Genomic DNA, 21,100 nt, shown 5'->3' with positions numbered 1-21,100 from the left:
ATCCAGTTGCCTGGCCTAGGAGCAAGTATTTTATTTTAGTCAACACAACACATGCTGCATATGAACCTGTTTTAAATATTCAGGAAAAAAAGGTAAGCTCTAAACAACAATCCTAAATGTTTTAGTTTTCTTATGAAACACTACCAATGTTTACCACAGGACTGAACACTTTGGGTATGTAAAATAGTTCTACTAAAGAACTACAGCCTGGGGCTCAATGTATCTAAGATGCAAAGAGATTTCAAATAAAAATCAACTCTGTTGGGGAAAAAAAAAAACATCAGCCCCCCCCAACACATTCTCATCAATCAAGCAAAAGTGACTGTTACAGCAGACATGTATTTACTGGTTCCTGTACTAACAGCAACTGTTTGTTGTAATATATATATTTTTTTAATTGCAAAGCCTTATGTTCTGTCAGCAATACCTTGCCAGGAATAGTTACTTTACTGATCTTATTTACTAGTGAAGTACTAACACAACCCTTACTGTCTAAAAAAATATGTTGAAAATATGAAAAAATTGAGTTTTTCATTTTAGAAGTAATTGTGATCAGCTGTACAAGCTATAACCAACCACCCACTGAATCAACTGCAAAATGACTTGTCCAAAGTTCACCTTCTTAGGCATCACAATATTAGAATAAAAGCATTTGAAAACTCCTTTGATTACAGCATTCCTTAGTAGGTTACAAAGCAGCTACACAAAGAAGGAACTGAATAGAATATTCATTTTTCACATGAGCATATAATAAATAAGGTGTGAAACTTCGATTGGTTAAAGTTTTCTACCATTTTCTAATCTTCTGTTCCTTTACTGCTCTATTTTCAACTACAGCTGAAGCTCGAACACAATTTCAGTATCTTCTCTGATATTTATCATCTTCACCACTGACAGATCTGTTCTAAAACACTGTGTCTAAATGCATTTGCCAGGAAGTTGACATTGGATTTTGTGTCTTTTTTGTTGCTGTTGTTGTTATTATTGCTGTTTTTTGTTTGTTTGTTTTTGTTTTGTTGGGAAACGAAAAGAATAAGTTCATCTATGGAAATTTTTGCCCAAAGTTCTCCACCTGAATAATATTGAATTAACAATTCTATACACTGATAAATCCATTGCAAACAACGTGAAGCAGCCAAGTTAAAAACTAACCTATCCAAATAATGACTGCAACCTGTTCTTTTATAGTCGACCAAACTGATGAACAGAATTCAGAATTTCAAATTAATACATTAGTCTCCACTTGTCTTTTAACAGCGTTGCTTCCATCACCTCGGGGACACCCACTCTCAGTAGGAAGACAGCAAAAATACTTACCAGCTGCACAAACACACCTTGCATCCTACTTTTGAAAAAGATTACTCAAGAAAACTCTTCCTTCAGGTTATGATGTAATATTCAAAATTACTCTTTTATAGTTTTCTCCAGAAATGCACAAAACCAAGGCCATGGTATTCTCTCACACTATAGCATATGCTACTTGTTATGTACAATGTAAATGTTACACCTCTTCAAATGAAGCTAACCTGCTCAGGGATTCCATTCTGTATCACTGAATGTTTGTAACTTTCCAGCAATTCCTACCTCACAATAAAAACACAGGCTTCACGTAAGTGCATTTTTCCTCCTACGTTTCAATTATGGACGAAATGCTCTTTGAAGGTAGACACCATCAACTGTTAGCTCACAAGACTGACAACCTACTTGCCAATTCTTTCATTACAAGACAAGTTTGAGCTGCTGCTTCGAGCCATTTGAAGCTCACATTGCAAGTGAGAGTAGTACCTGGGCCAGATCTGGCTTGTGGAGCGTTTCCATCTAACCTAGTCTTCTCTGAGGATGCAGAGAACAGCTGCTCGTGTAGAAAATCCTGCCCAAATAACACAAGTGGTTTGCCTACACTTGCTTATGATTCAATACAAAGAACCAGACTACACAATTTTTGAAAAACCTAGCTCACTATTTTTGGTTCCTTACTGTGAAGCTGTTTGCAAAGACAGAATGCAAGGGAAAGAGAAGAGAGGGAAGGGAAGGTGCAGAAGAAAGCAAAAAAATTCAGATTCAAATCTCATGAACAAGACTTGTATCACCTTTTAAGGCCTGACAACATCTAAAAAGTCCAACACTTTGGAGAATAAATAAAGATTATCCCTAAAACAGAAAATAAACGTACATAAAAACGTATTTATTTCTTTTCCCTACCCACAGCTTAATTTCAGTTCCAGATATTTTTCAAAACAATAAATAAATGATGATTTTACGGAAAGGTGCCTGTGAACCCAGAAAACCAAAATGCCTCACAATCTTATTCTGCCTAAGGAACTCTTATCTCTCAGATGCTAAAATATTTGTTGTTAGTTTAGGAAAAAAGAAAGACATGCTGAGCACACCAACCATAAATTCATCCATCCTTTGCCTCCTTAAAGAGTATCAAATGTCTCCCACTGGTAGTAATCTATCAATCTCAGGTGTAATGCATTTGGTACTGATTTATAGAATACTTTAGACCGAATGAAGTTATCCTTGAAATGGCTTTCCAGGATTTTATAACTTCATGAACATAAAACCATCAAAGAACTTTCCCATGGGACAGCCAAAAGAATTTTCCCTCCATCTGCTTTATTTTCTTTTAGATATCCTTAGACTCCAGTGACATCTTGTGGATACGGCAAGTTTTGCAATAGCAGTATTTGGGTATTTTCAATATCTTCCAAAACCTACAAATACTACCTTTTATTATGACAATCAAATCAAGTATAATTTTAGTGTTTACATTAGACATGTATGAGCAAAGCTTAATGCTTCTTTATGCTTCAGTAAAGTCTCTTGAACAGGGATCATCATTTATTATCTATAAAATGCTCATCACAGTGAGACGAGCACTATGGTGTTACCGATCACAAGCAAAGTATCTTTAGTGCTGAATCTTCTAAACAGTAGATAAGCAAGGCTTTTTTTTCATTTGATCAAGAAAATATCTTTCATCAATAATTGTGTCTCCTATTTCAAAATCAGACAGGTTCTAGTCTCATTGTCATTAAGTGGCTGAGGTCAGAAGCCATCTGGTCAAACCCCTGCTCCAGCAGGGACACCTACAGCCAGGTGCCCAAGACCATGTCCAGATGGCTTTTGAGTATCTCCAAGGAAGGAGGCCCCATAGCCTTTCTGGGCAACCTGTGCCAGTGCTCTGTCACCTGCACAGCACAGAAGTGCTTCCCGATGTTCAAAGGGAACCTCCTGTGTGCCAGTTTGTGTCTCCTGGCTCATACACACAGGACTTTTTTGCACGTTGTTCAGAATGAAGAACTGCTCCAAGGTGCTGTGGTGCTGTACAACTACTGAACAGTAGCGTTCAGAAAAATCTAATCAAGAATCACATTGGTGTTTCAATACATGCACTGTGGATTAAATTTTTGTTTAAAATCAGTGCAACAAAACACATTTCGAACTTAAAAAAAATAACCGAGGCAACTGAATTCCATCATAATTCTGCTACTAAAATTGAATAACAAATTATACTAAAATTGAATAACAAATTAGTAACAAGCTTTATATGGATTGGTAAAGACAATGACCTAAACCTCTGGAGAGGTATGAAGGGAAAACACGGGAAATGAAATTGAACCCTTTATAATTTACAAACTGAAAAATGCAACCTTGTAAAAAGCACTGTTTTTTAAGAATGAAATTAAAAGAAAAATACATTAAAAATGCTTCTGTGTACTGCAATACTCACTTAGTGCATGATAAATAGGTTTATGCCAGCCTTCAAGTCTGATTACAGTCGCAGCTGCTATTTTTCCTGGTGGTTGCATCTTTGCATCTAGGAGATACCAAGCTCTGGCAAAAGTAGCCCATTGCTAAAGAGAAAGAGAAGTGGTACTTAATATAGGAAAAGAACACACTACCATAAATGAATCTAGCTTCTCTGATTTGATCAATGCATTCTTTTACATTTCAAGCATCATAAGAAATACTAATATTCAAAAACACCCCCTGTCATGTAGCATTAGGGTAGAGCACAGTGCTAGACATTGTATCATAGAATCATCAGGGTTGGGAAAGCCCTCCAAGATCATCTGGTCCAACCATCCCCCTACCGCCAATGTCAACCACTAAACCATGTCCCCAAGCACCACGCCCAACCTCTCCTTGAACCCCCCCAGGGACCACCTCCCTGGGCAACCAGTGCCTGACTGCTCTTTCTGAGCAGAAATGTCTCCTCATTTCCAGCCTGAGCCTCTCCTGGTGAACTTGAGGCCATTCCCTCTGGTCCTATCACTGGTTACCTGTGAGCAGAGGCCGACCCCCAGCTCCCCACACCCTTTCAGGCAGTTATAGAGAGCAATGAGGTCTTTGGCTCCCCAACCCAGACTTCCAGGTCGGGAGGCTAAAAACCCTGAGAATAAGTGCTCTGGCTAATAAAGACAAATGAAAAGAGGGCATTAAGAACCTCAGCCTTTTCCTTATCCTCAGTAGTCACGTTCCCCTCCTGCATCCAGTAAAGGATGGAGATTCTCCTTGGTCCTCCTCTTGCCATTAATATATTTATAAAAACATTTTTTGTTATCTTTAAGCACAGTGGTCAGGTTGAGCTTGTACAGTGGTTTGGCCTTCCTGATTTTTTCTCTGCACATGCTGGCAACTTTCTTGTACTCTCCCTGTGTTGCCTGCCCCTTCTTCCACCAGACACAAACTCTCTTTTTCTCCTGGACACTCAGCAGAAGTTCCCTGTTCAGCCACACCGGTCTTCCCCACTGACTCATCTTACGGCGCACAGGGACAGCCTGATCCTGCACCTTTAAGACCTACTGTGCTGCACTTACTGCTTGAAACGGTTCATTGAATGGTTTTGGTTAGAAAGGACCTTAAAGCCCACCCAGTTCCACCCCCCTGCCATGGGCAGGGACACCTCCCACCACATCAGGCTGCCCAAAGCCCCATCCAGCTTCGCCCTGCACACCTCTAGGGATTGGGCATCCACAGCCTCTCTGGGCTGCCTGAGCAACACCTAAACACACTTCTGTGCCTACTAACAACCCTACGTGCCTACAAGGCGGGCAGCCTTGTCCCTCTCAGCCCCCTTCCCTTCCCCAGCAGCCCCACAGCGGGCACTGCCTGCTCCTTCCAGCAGCGCCCAGGCCAGCCGAGCAGTGCCCGGCCATAGCACCCGCTCACCCCCACAAAATGGCGGCCGCCAGCAGCCCGCCGCCACACGGAGGGCAGTGGCCACCGCGGTGTCCCCTCGCCTGAAGAGCCAGCCCCGCGCTCACCTGGGCAGCCTTGGTGTAACTGGCCATGGCCGCTGCGGCTCAAGGGGAAGGGAAACGGAGCCCATCGGCCCCGGGAAGCGGAAACATCGCCCTGCGAGGGGCGGTGCAGGGGCGGGCAGCGCGGGCTGCTCGGAGCCCTGATGGTGGTGGCGCCTCCTCCGTCTCCTTCTCCCTGTCCGTCCTCGGCCGGCCATGGACCGCTACGTGCTGCTCCTCAGCTGGGGGGACCGCAGGGCTGAGGGCAGTGCGGAGCCCGCTGCAGGTAGCGCTGCACTGGGGGGGCGATGCTGAACGGGGGCTGCCGCCGAGGAGGGGGGGACGCGGGGCAGGGCACGGAGCGGGAGCCTCCATCGTGGGGGCTGGAGAGGGGGAATTAGCGTCGGTACGGCTCTCCTGGGGCACGTGAAGTCTGTGTCCTAGAGATACGTTCCTTAAGTTCGTGTGCTTTCACCCGCTTAAGCGATGCCCCTGCCTCAGACGCCTCGGGGGTTGTTCTCGAAGACTTTTTCTTTATGCTTTCTGGTCTAGGGTCTGTGCGCAGGTAGGTTTTCAGGATTAGTACCGTGATAAAGATCTTTTTCTTTCAGAACAGAAGGCTTTAACGACTTACGCCTTCAGAAACTTAGGTTATTTGAGTTTTGCTAAAACACTGATGTTAGCTAACTAGAAGATTTTAGAGATATCATGGGATGGTTGAGGCTGGCAGGGCCCTCTGGGGGTCCACCTGGTCCCACCCCAGCTCAGGCAGAGACACCCAGAGCAGCGTGCCCAGGACCACGTCCAGGTGGCTTTTGAGGATCACTAAGGTGGAGACACCACAGCCTCTCTGAGCAACCTGTGCCAGTGCTTGATCACCCACACAGCACAGAAGTGCTTCCTGATGTTCAGGGCAACTTCCAATGTTCCAGTTTGTGCCCATTGCCTCTTGTCCTGCCACTGGGCACCACTGAAAAGAGCTGGGCTCTGTCTTCTTTGCACCCTCCTTTCAGATACTGATATATGGTGATAAGATCTTCCCACAGCCATTTCTTGACTAGGTTGAACTATCTCAGCCTTTCCTTGTAGAAGAGGTGCTCCAGCCTCATCTTTGTGCCCCTCCACTGGACTTTTCCCAGTGTGTCCAGGTCTCTCTCGTATCACTTAGCACAGGTCTGGTCACAGCAGTCCTGGTGCAACCTCCCCAATGCTGATCACCTCCCTTGGCCTGCTGATGGTGCTTGTGTAGTGCAGCCAAGAATACCATTAGCCTTCTTAGCTGCAAGGGCACGCTGCTGGCTCATGGTCAATACAGTGTCCACCAAGACCCCCAGGTCCTTTTCTGCCCCCCAGCATTTCCTGGTGCCCAGGGTTGTATATTCCTGGGTGCAGTTCTTTGCACTTCTTGCTGAACTTCATGAGGTTCTTATCAGCCCATTTCATCAGCTTGTAAATCTATATATCCAGTAGTTTAACTAGAACTTTATATTAGTCTTTTTAGACTCCTACAAATCTGTACTTGACACTTGTTTTAAACAAAACTTTTCATGTTAAACTGAACTTTAAACTGCATTTGCAATAAGCAAGATTTACCTTCTGGAAGTCAGAGGATTTAAGAAAATCTTCTTTTTCCAGCTGTGACTGCTGCAAATGTTTATAAACTTCTGAAAGAAAACTGTAATTCATCTACAAACACAGATGCAAGGACATTCCCAGGTAAGCACAGTAATATATGCCAAATGTTGTCAAGGAATTGGCCTAGGCAAATTTATTATTTACATGAAACAAATCAGAAACTTGAGGAAATCCAGTTTCTCTTGCTCTTGCTGCTACCATTTCTATGGAGAACTGATTTTCCTTTAGCAGCTCAGCTGTTACCAGATGATTAAATATACCAGGCACTGGAAATGAAAGACAAGTGTTTTGAAAGGCTGACAAATTTCAATCTATTTTAAGACTGACTGAGAGTAGAAAAGGGCTTGTTTCTCATGTCAGCATGCAGCTTGATATTTTCATGCCTATGATTTTTGTTACTCCTGTGATCTATGTTTTTTTCAGTGGAAGCATTATTTGTCTGTTGGGTAGCAATTCAGAACGCCACACCATGAGAATTTATTAAATCATTTTATCATCTTAAAATGGAGTTCTGAAGATCTGCTTTAGTACATTTAGTTTGTAGTGGATTGATTATTTTAAATCCTTGTTGTGTCTCTTTTCAGCATGTTCATTGGCTGGTATCCCAGGCATAAGGAAATGGTATTTTGCAAGTCATGTTATATGTGGTTATTATCAGGTAAGAAATATTTTTTTCATAATGTAAGTTCCACAGTTCTCTGCCTAGTGCAAGTTAAAACTGTAGTGTTCCAAATTCTTCTTGCTTTATTAGTTCTGCACTTCTGACTGGGAGGAAATAAATTCCGACACACAGAATAATGAAGACTCTCTCCAAACAAGTATTGATGAATGTCTGGGAGCCATACATAATTTTGAGGAAGAAGACAATAACAGTAGGGAGTCACTGTCTATGACTGAGTATGCATATTGTTATCTTTATTGAAGTATAGTGAGCTGACATTTAACAGTAATAACCCAAGGGAATTGAGAAAATCCAACAAGTAAAAGTTATTACCAAGCATATAGTTAACTACGAACAATCCCCTCCTACTACTGAAGGTATTTCTTTGTTTAACATAGCTTTAATTGTTATTGTTTCTTTTTAGCTACAGATGATTTTTATAGAATAACAGAACAATTATTCTAACATCTGACAGTTTTCCCTTGCTAAGGGAAAGCAGGCTGTCTGAAATCCTACTTCAAATTTTACTGCAGATTGTTTTGAATTTATTTCTGCCTCAGTAAAAGGGGAGATAAGTATAGTTCATTGCCTAGTATTAAGTCTGTGCTGAATTTTAAAGATAAGTTATTTACATCAGTTAGCATTCATTACTTGTAACTTCTTTCTAAATGGCTGTTTATATTTAGTTTCCAACTATGTTGTTCTTCATTTTCAGCATTTATGATGAAGCTGCAGAAAGCCTGCATCAGTTAGCTGACAAGCTGCCTGCCCCAGGTAACCTTTCTTAAAAGAGCAATCTAATTTGGAATTTATCTTGTTAGTTGTTTGTCTAAAATCTCAGCTGGTAAAGTCATAGTCAAATGGAAAAATAAAACAAAAAAACACACACACACAATTAAAAGCAGAGGATAATAGTTTGGTTGAATTAACTTTTGAATTAACTTGTTTGCAGATCTTGCAAGTAGTTTAATTAACCTGAGCGTGATTGGCCTTGCAGATCAGTTTAGGAAATAGTTTGCTGATTATTTTTTTTTTTTTTTTTTTTTTTGGAAGACTGCATTTCAATTGTGATTAAGGTAGTTATTTATGTAATGTTTTTTTCCATATGAAATGACACTAAAGTAGTAATAGACAATAAGCAAAATTCAACAGACAACCATCAGAAGTTTTTTATCTAAAGAAATAAAATAAAATTGAAAGTGTTGATGTTACAGCTGATTGTTAGCAGGTAAGAGCCAAGAAGTTGTGAAGGAAAATAGATGAGAAACATTGGATTCAGATTTTGTAAACTGGAGATGGGTATCACCTTTTGTGTTTGGGTTAAATAATGTTGCAGTAGTTGAGTTAGAATAGCAAAGAAACTGAACGTGGAAAGAATGAGAAACAAGCTATTTAGAAGTGTTGAAAGGAGGTAAACAGCACAACTGTACTGTAGACAGGACTCTTATCAGTACAGGTTTCAGTAAGAAAGGAGAGAAGGAACTGCTGTGAGTGAGTAAATGACAAAATATTTAATTTTATTTTGTGTTAATTCAAGAGGAACAAAGATGAGCTAAATATGTGTGAAAAGTGTTTTAAATATTGCCAAAAGTAGTTGAAGTTGATCTTTAAACCCTTTTCATTTCAGTCAATGATAATCATTATTTTTCTATCTTCTAATGACTGAATCGTTTACTGAATAATGTTACTTTAAGTCGTAAATAACTGTTTTTACAGGAAGAGCAATGGTTGATGTGATACTACAGGCAGTAGAGCGAGATGCACCCAAGTTAAAAGACTGCTTACCTGCTATTGGTGCCCTGAAACACCTGAAAGAATGGCACTCTGCGCAAATCACCATTGCCGCAAATGACTCTAAAGGGTATGCTGTTCATTTTAGGTCTACAAACAAGGTCACTCCTGTTTTGTGTTTGGATATTTTAAAAGAAAACACTGAAACGTATTTAGTACTTCACATATATTCTTTGCAAATACATAGATTTGTTTCTGTTATTGTTTGAGGAGAGGAGTTGCCCATGCTGATTTATTGTAAACGTATGTCCTAACAGCAGAGGCAGGCATAAAACCCAAGCCTTCTGAAGTACCTGCTCTGATGAGAGCAGAAAATAAAATGTCTTTCACTTTCCTTTACGTCACTAACGTCTTTAGTGTGTGTACCCTGTTTTGAAGGTTTGACGTACTGTGCTATGCATTAACTTGCATTGGTCGTAGTTTTCCAATTTTTATAAAACCAAATATGTAAATCTGCTGGTCTGACTTCAAAAATAGTAACCTTCATCATTACATTTAATGGAGGAAAAAAAAAATGGTTCCTGGCATGTCTCTTCTTGAAAAATGATATATAAATGCTCAATTACTTCCTGTATGCTTCTGAAGAGCTTTAACCCCAAAACTATTCAACTTGAAATTAAGTCACATAGAAGTTAATCTCTTACTGTCCTCTCCTGATTGATAGAAGTAGGCCATGATGTGTCTGATGTAGACCATGGTTGTTTTTACTTTTTCCTGTGCAGTATTGTGTGGGTATTTAATATCTTGGCAAGGCATTGTCCACCTTTTTTTTTTTTTCTTCCACCCAAAAGATTCAAGACTGCTTCGCAAATTATGTGGTAGAGCTTAATCTTAAATTAACAAAACTGATTAAATGAAACAATTGAATGCTTGGTCCTTGGTAAGAATCAGTAGTATACCACCAACACAGTGCTTCCTAATATATATGGAGGAAGATAAAGTGATTGCAGTGACTTCCATAAATGCTTCACCTCAGTGCTCAGAGATGTCTTTCTGTGCAGCCAGCTTTTGACTGAACTTTTTTTTTTCTGCTGCCTTTTATGTATAATGAGGCTATTTGGGCATTCAGTTTTTCTGATGAAAATTTGTACTTTCTTTTCCTGTTGTGTTGCTGGTGCTGATGTTTCTCACAAAAGATAAAGCTAAGGGGACCTATGGGTGCTGGCTATTTTCTCTCCCTCCTTCCCTCCCTCCTTCTCCCAGCATTTGGCTAATAATTATACTGAAGACACCTCTTTACTTATAAGGCTAACTAAAAACCACCTAGATGGACCAGTATTAGCCCCAGTGATGGCTACCTAACTCTGCTTCAGCTTCTGGCAGCCAGCCTTACTCTGTCATGCCTACAGCTTGCCATTGCAAGAGGTTTTAGTTGTCTGACAAAGTTCTTTGCTGCCACGTTCATGAAGGATACGAACAATTCACTTACAGTCTGAACCAGGATTCCATCAAATTGCACTGCATGATAATATGTAATGTTAAATTCAGGAAGATTAATTCTCTTTTTATTTATTTTTCCAATAGCTGGCAAAAGATTGCAGACTACCTATCGGCAGACTTTGTATCTTCAGATAATGTCATGAATATTATTGATTTCAAAGAACTCTGGAGGGGAAAGATTCAGATATGGGAAAGAAAGGTGAAAAAAACTTTTTTTAAAGCATCTTTGTATATCATTTATACCATGTGTAGTACACTGCATTTTATATGTTAATTCAAATTTGGTTTTGCAAATTTAATATAAAGAGATTACATTTGTAAATACTTCGTTCAATGCATCTGAGTAGTGGGAGGAAAAATATGCTTTTTTGCTTGGTAAAAGGATAAATGATATTAAGGCATCTAAATGTGAACTTCAGGCATTCTCGTCTGAAATATTTGCCTTAGAACTTCTTGTTCAAAATTAGATTTTATTTTTTGTTTCTATCACAAATCATTATCATATAGCTCCATCAGTCGTTGTTGCAAGAACATATCTAGTGTTTCTGCAAAGGCAGAAAGGCTTGTGATTCTGAAAGACTTTGTTTACACTTCTCGTGTTGAGGTTTTGGATATAGTAGTTGTTTACCTAAATCCAATTTCTTTTTACCTAATTTTGCAGTTAAGGTGAAAAGAAATCTAATAGTAGTTGTTTAATAATATAAGTAACTGGCTAAATTTTATTGTCTTTTTCAGTTTGCATCAGAAGTCAGGTTTCCAGAATTTTGTATGAAGAGCACTTCAGTAAAGCCATTCAGCACTTCACATTTAAATTCTTGCTTTGTTCTTGAAAAAGAGCAGCAATATAGGAATACTGATGCTTTGCCAGAGGTATGTCTTATTCTTGATGGCTCTTTGAGCCACCAGAATTCATCTGATTTACCTTCCTGAGAAAAGTAGTAACTGAAAATTAAACATGAAAGTAAGGATTGCATAAGGTTGAGGAATACTTCTTTTGTTAACATGTGCTCATAAAATGGGTCCTTAAAAATATGTTTGCTCTTAAGTAATGTGATACCAAAATTACTTTAAAGTAGAAATTTAAACTTTATTCAGTCTTAATGCTTAAAATATGTAATTAATATTTGAATTCTGTATTTATTTAAACTTTTGAATTTCATTTTGGAACTACATGATTTTTGGAAATTACTGTTACTGCTTCATGTTTTCCCCTGGAAGTAGAAATATAATGGGAACTCTGCATTTGTTGATGAAAACAAAAATTCTTGTTTATGGAAACTGACATCAGTTAACAGACTATTATTTTCACTGTTAAAATATGCGCCTTTGGGATTGCATTTAACTGGTCCTGATAGATTTTGTTTTTCTTTGAATTTGGGTAAGAGTAACAACCTGTGTGATGAACAGGGTTGGAATTCTAAGAAGCAAGTATTATTAAGCAGAATTAAATACCTTCCCTGTTTTTACATAATTATGTAACATGGTATGGTGAACTATTTCTCTTTTTTTATTCCTTTACATGTTTTTAAGACGTACCTGTAAGACATATGTCCAGCAAAACATACGAGGAAGCTTTACTGAGATCATGTCATGTATAGTGTTACAGATTCTGTGTTTGATCTCATTTCAGGTTTTTCATTACTATGGTCCTGCGTTAGAATTTCTACAGATGGTTGTCCTCTCTGAACTACCGTCCTTTTTTGTATCAGATTTGGAATTTGAGCTGTATCCTTATTTTTTTTTTTTTGAAGGTTCTAACCTACTAATGATAATGGTTTATAGCAAAAAGAATATGATCACTATCTAACTATCTAAACAACACATGAAGAGTAGCAAGGATTCATTTCATACCAGCCTGCTGAAATAGTCATATATTGTGTCTTCATAAGTGAATTTCTTTATGTTGAAATGTAAAGTACACAAACAATAACCAGCTTTTGTTTTTATATTATTGCACATATAATTTGTCTACTGATGGATATGCTATTTGTGGGGAAGAACAGAAATATTTATTGGTGTGTAAGTTTAAAAAACCCTAAGCAGAATCTGCAGAATCTGAGGCGAGGTATGGCAGAGGAATTTTGGTTTGAGTTGTGTATACTGCAGGTATTTCAAACTGTATTCATATTGGTTTAAAACTTCGGGTACTAGTCTTGATGTTACAATAGTAGCTTAGCTTGTATGACCCTGCCAATATATAACTTGAATATATCACAGAATTGTAGGGGTTGGAAGCGACCTCAAGAGATCAGCAGGGCCAACCCAAAGCAGGCTCCCTAGAGCAGATTGCCCAGGTAGGCGTCCAGACGGGCCTTGAGTATTTCCAGAGAAGGAGACTCCACAACCTCCCTGGGCAGCCTGTCCCAGTGCTCCATCGCCCTCACCGTGAAGAAGATCTTTCGCATGTTGGTGTGGAGCTTCCTGGGCTCCATTTTGTGGCCATTGCCCCTTGTCCTGTCCCCACAAACCACTGAAAAGGTTGGACAAATCCTTTCATCCCCCACACTTAAGATATTTGTAAACATTGATAAGATCCCCTCTCAGTCTTCTTTTCTCAAGGCTGACCAGACCCAGGTCTCTCAGCCTTTCCTCATAGGGGAAATGATTGTCTTTTTTGTACTGGAAAACAAATATAACTATTTGTTAATGTCTGCTTATATGAGAGGTGTCACTAGTATATTTCATCATATATTTTATGCATCTCCAAGTGTACTGTTTTGTCTCGAAGGGTGAGCTTAATATATTTTGTGGTACTAAGTATTAAATATTATACTTTTACAGTCCTTACTTGAAATAAGATGGTAACATGGTTTATAAAATACAAATGCATACAGTTCGTTGTGAAGGTAAGCTTCCTTCCTTAACCTATTCTGTTCAGGAGCCTGTCAAGAAAGAATATCAAGAAGACATCCGCGTTGCTTTTAGATCAGATTTCTTCTCTATCTGGGAAGGTAAAGTTTTGTTTTGTGTAAGTTTAGCAGGAAAACAAAGACTTATATATTACTCGTAAAAGATACAGAAATAATATATTAATACCTTGTCTCTAAGTGGGCTCTTTCAGTATACTAAAAGCAAATGACTTAAAAGTACATGCTGTACAGGTCCTGACAATTCTTAAGTCCATTGAATGGTTTCTCTTTACCTCAGCGAAATTTCAATCTTCCAAAATATGTTGTTAGTTTTATTCGTGCTATGACAGATATTTCCATATTATAATAATTCAGTTGCTCTTTAGCAAAAGACAGTTCTTCACGCAGCTTATAAAATGAAAAAAGCAGTCTGAAATAGTAAGATTTCTCATTTTGTATGTGCATTCTGCATTTCTACTCTCATTTTATATAAGAACTCTTGAAACATTTACAAGCCTACCTTTTTCTTCCAGATATTAGAGTATTATTCATAGCTACAATACTAGTTTTAAAATGTTCTTCCTGAATGCTTATAACAATGTAAAGAAAGTTTTGTAATGTTTATGAAATAAATCTGTGCTAATCAAAACTGCTTGCAATGTGAAAATATTGATACTAATGTCATAAATAGCATTTTTATATATAAAATAAGTGATTCAACAGTTAGTTTTCTCTCAATTGGAGCAAAAACAAGCAGTTTTTACAGCTTACGTGTCAGATGGTATTCCATCTCCATTGATGTGAATAAAAGAAGCATAGAATAAACAGGCTTCTCTTTTAATTGAAGTACAATTGAAACAGTGCCAAATTAGTGGCTCAAAATGAAATATAAAGTAGGCTTCAGTAATATTGCTTGTCTTATATTTGCTGTCATTATTTAGGTGGGAGCTTTATTTGCATTGCCATGTAATGTAAGCAGTATAGTGATCCCATCCCCTGCCCAGCTGAGTACAAAGAAATGGAAGGAATATATGGCTAGGAAACCTAAGAACATTACTGGTAAGTGAAACAAAGACAGCTACAAGTATATTTTATGTGTATATGTGTTTAAAATGTATATATTCTATAAAGTTGTGTTTCCTTTTTTTCCTCCAATGAAATTAAGTCAGTGATTGTGATCTTTGCCCAAAAGTTTTTGGTGAATGTGTGTTGGCCTATGCATACCAGTTGCAGAGGAAAATTGAAAATAACATTGTGGTGAGCTGTAGGGAATCAATGCATTTCCTTTAAACCATCTCTGTGTCTCGTCCATCAGTTAAGATCCTGCTTCCACATGCTTTTTCTGAGGTGATTGTACAACCTGTGGGCACAGATGGTGCTTCTGCAGGTGGAAATCCAATGCACTTCATTTAAGTGCTTCTCATCTCAGTTCCAGAGGTTCTTAAGTGCACCTGCATTTAATTTCAGTCTCTTCCAGGGAAAATACAGAACATCAGGAAAGGCTGGATGCCTCCATTCACCTGAGACCCAATGTGTCTAATATAGTGCTTTGAGAATTTGAGGCTGCTTCTTCCTCAGTGGGGTATAATGAGGGAAGCCAACTCCTATTACACAACATGCTAGTGGTTAGAAATTTCATTCAGGAAGTGAGAGAACAGAATCAGTGCAGATCAAGGTTGGATGGAGTTTCTTAATCATCCAGTATTTTAGGTGAGAATCTACTGCATGCTGCCCTGCAAGTGGAGACATTGTACAAGTAGTGACTTAGGTTCATCAGGCTGAATAGAAGCTTGGTGATAGCCCAATGCTTAAAGTACTTATCTAAGACAGGGTAAGTTGTAGCATTCTGCCTTCTTACGTGCTTTTGTGGTCTTCTAATACATAATTCACATTTTCCAAGCAGCTGTGACCTCTTCTATTGGCAACCAAAGGTAGAATTTGCAACAAATAGATGTGGATGGCTGGCAAAGGCTGATTTTCTTGGAGGTTTGGGGACAGGAAACAAATTAAGAGGAATTAGGAAGAGCAGAATAATAAAGCAAGGAATTAAATTCTATGGATTGGGTGCTGGTAGTTTATAGATCAAACTAATCTCTGCACATTAAGCTTCTAGAGCAAAATTTTCAGTAGTAGGAAAAACATGGATATTTAAACATATTCATTCGGTAAGTTGAAAACTCTTTTCTAGTGGTTGCCACTAATCTGACTATATTAAGGATTTGTGAACAGTAATCTTTCCAATCTGTGGGAGGTGTAATTCTTCATATTTTTAGTTCTCAAATACCCATTAAGATTAAAATGAGGAATAAAAAAAAACTTTCCCATGAGGAATCGACTTTTCAGATGCCAAGACAACCTGGAAAGAGAAATATTTAAATGACTAGGGGAGTGAAGAACAGCACTATAGTGAAGTTCTGTTTTTGTTTTTCTTCTTTTCTTTCCTTGATTTATATATTCTGGTAGAGGGACTTCTCTGTTCCATTCCCTCTCTAGCTTACATAGTGGAAAGTTTTCTGTTTGTTACTAACAGAAGTATATAATAATAAGCTTCGACCTCTTCTTGAGTTATTTGTTGAGACAGTACTGCAGATATTTTAGGAACTTGTTTTGAACTTTAAAACTTAGTACACTGAGAAGTTTTAATTCTCTCAATCTCTACATTACTAATATGCCATCATTTTTTTTTCATCAAAAGATCACAAAAACATCCTTTTAATGTTGTCAAGTCCTACATGAATTTATTTTAAAAAGTAATTAGTGTATGCCTGTGTATAAAAATAAAATGTGTTTATTTGTGCATAGACTGCATGAGAACTGTAAAGCAGTGGGTGAAACTTAAAAATGAATAACTATTGGAAAGAAGGCATACATTATTTCCTTTCTTCTACAGATGTATGTTCTTTCAGAGAACACGTACTATCGTTTCAATCTGCATATGCAGAAATGCACCTTTTAAATACCCTACTCTATCATTGTGTACGTGGCACACTGTTTCCCCAACACCACCTTGTTCTGTAGTAGAAATGTATCTTTGCAGGGGAGTTGCCTTTTACTAAGCTCTGTTAAAAACCTTATTTTGGTTGATGGTTTCAGTTGCCAGATGTACTTTGTAGCCTCCAGTAGGAAGCTGGCCTATGTTGCATTTAAAGAAGTTCTGTGCAGGTAATGTGCTTAAAGCCAGCAATGTAATCTAACTCATCTCTGCTTCTGTAGCTTGTTTAATTTGCGTTCTGTCCCCCCCAAAAAAAAATAATTTATTTTTTTTAAAGGTAAGTATAGTCTATGCATAGTGTGTCTTCTAAAAAGCTTAGAGAGATTTTGTTAGTGAGATTTCTCACAAAAGAGAGCAAGCTAAAGAATTTTGATGAGGTGTTATGGCTTGTTTTAAACTGTGGAACACCCATAAGAAGGCATCTTATGTCCTGGTTGTGTTTCTTTTTTCTTTTAATTTAATTTAAATTCTTTTTTAAGTTCCAGAAATTGAACTGAAAGGAGAATCTTGCCAATATTATTTCTTGCTACAAGGCAATGGCTCTGGAGGATGTAAAGCAACCTTGATTCATTCTGCTATCCAAATCAATGGTATGGCCACTCTTGCTGCAGTAAATGGAAAGCTAAAGACAAACACAGAAGAAACAGAGTCAAGTAAGTATTTAATTATTTAAGAGAGCCTGAAGACAGGCAAATGCTACTGAAATATATATGTTCTCTTTATTCATTCCAATGTGTCTTAAAAGGAAGAAAATTACATTTTGATGAATATACCTATATTTATACCTAAATTCTTTCAGAAATATTTTTTCAAATCAATTCAAAAAAATAGTAGGATCCATTTTTTCACAGTATTTACTATTACTGAATTTTGTAAATCAACTGCTTAAAGTTGTAGTCAGTCATTTCTCATAACTGTCAGTGGTTACAGCAATGTAAATGTTTGTTGTACAGGGAAGTCAAGGTAATATGAATGGCAATCAAATATACAAAACCTTTAAGCTTAAAAGGTATGCATTGTTGGTGTAAAGACTGACCAGCCCACGCCTAAAATCTAATCAATTATCTATTGACAAACCTACTTCATTGATTTAAAATGAAAGCTACAAAGCAAGCAGACAAGCTGAGTTTTGTGAGCGTGTCTTCAGATAACTGGCAGATATTACCACAGAGTGGTTAGAATATGAGCTAGCAGATGATTGGAAGCTCCACTAGATAAGAACAAGTACATGAACAGTTATCTTCGAGTAGCTGTCCTGTTATTACTACGTGTATTAGAAAGCTCTGCAAATTCATGTATTTGCTCTCAATAACTGACAAAGAAAAGAACGCAATAACCTGTATCCTCTCGTTTCCTTATTGTTGAAATAAATCTGTATGGGATATGACTGATTGGTTACTATTTGTCCTAATTAAAATCTCTTTAGTAGTATGTCAGAAGACTGAAAGTCCTTAGCTATATGTTGGGAGAAAACTTTTTTTTCCTAATATCAAGCTGATGATCTTTTTACCTTCCTTAAAAGTGTCAGTCATGTTAACTGCATTATCATTACATTGGTTTTGTACAGAAATTCAAAACTGATGGCCAGTCATATATATCAAGTTATCTTCCTAGTGTCTTAATTGAATTTCCTGCTTTTTCTATAAAACTTGATGTATTTGAAAATCTAGTTATTTCTGTGGATTATGAAATGTGTATAGCTGGTGTGTTTGTGTCTTCCTGCAAACTTTCTTGAGAGGTAATGACCTGGTGTCTGCGAAGTCTTATGAGACACTTAATAATAGATTTCTCCTAATTTGCACAGGCTTTCCTATTCCTGACTTTATTGAGTCTCTGCCACATTTTTGTGGAAAGCAGATTGTACAAAGGGAAAAGAAACTGTCTTGTCTCCAAGCATCTGCCTTGAAGGAGTATCTAAGTAAGTAATGGAGAGTGTACTGAAAGTTCTCAAATAAGTATTTAAAAAAAGTCTCTTTCAAATTGAATATGATTGCTCTCCTTACAAAACTGAGGTAAGCTGGTCAGTTTGTGAGGAAAACATGAAGCTTTAAAGAAGAAACTTTTTTCAGCATATCTATGATTGTGTGTCAGATAATGCCTTTTAAATATTGGGGAAAAGAGAAAGCTGAACTTTATTTTCATTTACTGGGTCTTTGTTACACTGATATTCCCGAAGTTTGAGCATAGTTTCATAATAATTCTGCGGTCGTTAAATATTTCAGAATAATTCTGTGGTTTTCTATGCTTTTTTTTAATGCTTTCTCTTCCACAAAAAAAACCTTACTGCTGGATGTGCCTTTTTACAAAAATGATTATTATGGGTTTTGTTGTTGTTGATTTATTCTTTCTTGCAAAAGTCTTGACTAACAGAGGGGAAGAATGCACTGGGGATTTGTTATTATTATGAATGATGGATCATGATAAACCCGACCAAAAGGTCATCTTTTGTTGATTTTCATGACTTTGCAGAGAAGTAATTTGAATGTCCTGACTTTTTCCATCTAAATCCATTACTCAGAAACGCAATTAAAACAAAAAAAAAAATCTGAGAGATTGTTGAAAATGGCATGTTACGAAGATAACCTAAGTGTGTTATCATTAACAGAACACCAGCTTAAGGAAAATAAGATCTGTGCTTATTGTCTGCCTCCCACCATGCCCCCCTCAGTCATTCTAGGTTTCCTTTATACTATAACCCTGAGCTTGGGGGTGCCTCAGAGCTTGTGTTTTAGTTTGTAATGGGTGGGTCACCCATTTCCATTAGAATGAAGACAGGATAGCAGCAGCTGGCATTTGGTAGTCATCCTAAATCATATCAGAATGACCTGACTCTTAATATTCTGACCAAAGAGCCCAGAAAAAGCAATCAGTTATACAGAAGCCACGTTCTTGCAACAGCAGTACAAATAGCTATGCGGTGGGTGTGAGCCTCCTGTAGGAGGCTCTGCAGACTGGAGCTTTTCATATTTAAGATCAGCAAATCCAGATGTTAATCTCTGGAGGATTCAGAACTGGGTACTGGGAAATACACATATACAGAAGTTAAGACCTTTAAAAGGGTGATTCACGTGTAGTTTCAGCAATTCTACTTGTCTATGGAATAAACCATCTGCACCTTGCTAAAGGAAACAATGTTGTTAATGTCAAGTAAATGTTTTATTCATTTGTTTATTTGTTTTAAGCAGGCTACAGTTACTCTTTGTTACTGAACAAATGCAGCAGCTTTCCTTTCTTCCTTTTTCCTTTCATAGAGAGAAAGGAATTGACCAAGCAACCTCCAGTTATTTCAGCTGGTGAACTCAAAAACTTGTTAGAATTTACAAGAAAATGTTTTTTGGACCTGTGCGACACTAGTCTTCCTAAACCTGTTCGACAGAAGGTTGCCAATAAAACTAAGTCATGTACTGTGGCTTCTGGTACGTATCTTTCTTTAAAAAGATCTCTGTGTTTTCAAACCTGCTTTCAATTTTTTTTTTTATCAGAAGAATGAAAGTCTTATAACAGAAGGGGGTGGGGAAGGGAATGAGAACTAAAATAGCCTTCTAGGCTTTTTTTCAAACTGAAATTACCCTTGTGTTAACTATTTCCTTTCTTTTTCTTGACCAAAAAAATATTCAGAAAATACTTTTGACCACAGCACAAAGCTGATTTTCTTTATGCCATTATTATTTAGTCCTGTTACGGGTTACCCACGTTCTGGTACAGCAGGTGTTTAAATATCTTAAGAAAGCATGCGTCTTTTCTTTCTTGACTCTCCTGTATTTCAAGGAAAATGTTGGTATTCTTTTTTTTTTTTTTTTTTTTTTTGTATGACCAGTTCCTCTCTGTCTCATTTTTGTAGAGTTAGATCCTGTAAAGTTCATGTGCGTAGTTGTAGGATCATAGCTGGTGACAAGGGAAGAAAAAAACAATCTTGAGAGCCACAAATCTAGTATTTCTGTGGTTGATGGTATAAATTACCTTGCATTTGGAGACAAATTGCATCCTGATTCTTATGAGCAAACTGTAATGGTTTTGCTTTCATGGTGGGTGTTTTCTTGCAGAATCTGATTTAATGGAGTTGAATCCATTGGACTGGCCAGAAAGGCATGTTCTTCAGAATTTGGAAAACTTTGAAAAAATCAAGCAGAAAATGAGGTAATAATTGAATACTGGAGAGTTTCTCCATAATGCGCATTGAATATCACTCTAAATGAACCATGTGTGTTGATATCCATTTTGTAAACTGTTTTCAAATATATTGACAGTCTTTCAGAGGAATCACAGAACTGTAGGGGTTAGAAGGGACCTTAAGAGATCATCTGGTCCGCTCCCTCTGCCAAAGCACGTTCCCTAGAGGAAACTTTAAAACCAAATTTTTTTTACACTGTCAATTTCCAAGTTTGTTTTGGGGTAATTTCTTGGTATTTAGTAGTGTTGTTTTTTATTTTCATTGACAAAACACAGCTGAAAATTAGTTACAAGTAGCATAGTTCCAAAGCTG

General features: G+C 37.7%; 2 protein-coding genes across 3 annotated transcripts in view; one reads left to right on the top strand and one right to left on the bottom strand.

Annotated features, from left to right (window-relative positions):
- Nucleotides 1–5,412, bottom strand: part of MRPL13 (mitochondrial ribosomal protein L13) — a 32,566-nt gene extending 27,154 nt beyond the window's left edge. For both annotated transcript variants that reach the window (XR_011807354.1, XM_027452649.3), the window contains exons 1-2: nt 5,274–5,412; nt 3,737–3,860 (exon numbers count right to left, since the gene is read on the bottom strand). Coding sequence is in view for 1 of the 2 variants with exons in the window: in XM_027452649.3 (XP_027308450.2) it covers nt 3,737–3,860; nt 5,274–5,300 (151 nt within the window). In the remaining variant the exon portion in view is untranslated. The remainder of the gene's footprint in view (nt 1–3,736; nt 3,861–5,273) is intronic.
- Nucleotides 5,395–21,100, top strand: part of MTBP (MDM2 binding protein) — a 30,622-nt gene continuing 14,916 nt past the window's right edge. The window contains exons 1-15 of the mRNA XM_027452648.3: nt 5,395–5,535; nt 6,885–6,965; nt 7,469–7,542; nt 7,636–7,781; nt 8,261–8,319; nt 9,262–9,406; nt 10,861–10,975; nt 11,512–11,646; nt 12,407–12,501; nt 13,655–13,727; nt 14,567–14,684; nt 17,097–17,270; nt 18,422–18,535; nt 19,869–20,033; nt 20,661–20,754. Coding sequence (XP_027308449.3) covers nt 5,466–5,535; nt 6,885–6,965; nt 7,469–7,542; nt 7,636–7,781; nt 8,261–8,319; nt 9,262–9,406; nt 10,861–10,975; nt 11,512–11,646; nt 12,407–12,501; nt 13,655–13,727; nt 14,567–14,684; nt 17,097–17,270; nt 18,422–18,535; nt 19,869–20,033; nt 20,661–20,754 — 1,658 coding nt within the window. The 5' untranslated portion in view covers nt 5,395–5,465. The remainder of the gene's footprint in view (nt 5,536–6,884; nt 6,966–7,468; nt 7,543–7,635; nt 7,782–8,260; nt 8,320–9,261; nt 9,407–10,860; nt 10,976–11,511; nt 11,647–12,406; nt 12,502–13,654; nt 13,728–14,566; nt 14,685–17,096; nt 17,271–18,421; nt 18,536–19,868; nt 20,034–20,660; nt 20,755–21,100) is intronic.

Source organism: Anas platyrhynchos, chromosome 2 (assembly GCF_047663525.1).
Source record: "Anas platyrhynchos isolate ZD024472 breed Pekin duck chromosome 2, IASCAAS_PekinDuck_T2T, whole genome shotgun sequence".
Lineage (NCBI taxonomy): Eukaryota > Metazoa > Chordata > Aves > Anseriformes > Anatidae > Anas > Anas platyrhynchos.
The sequence above is the reverse complement of the archived record's forward strand: the minus strand, read 5'-3'. Positions and strand labels throughout refer to the sequence as shown.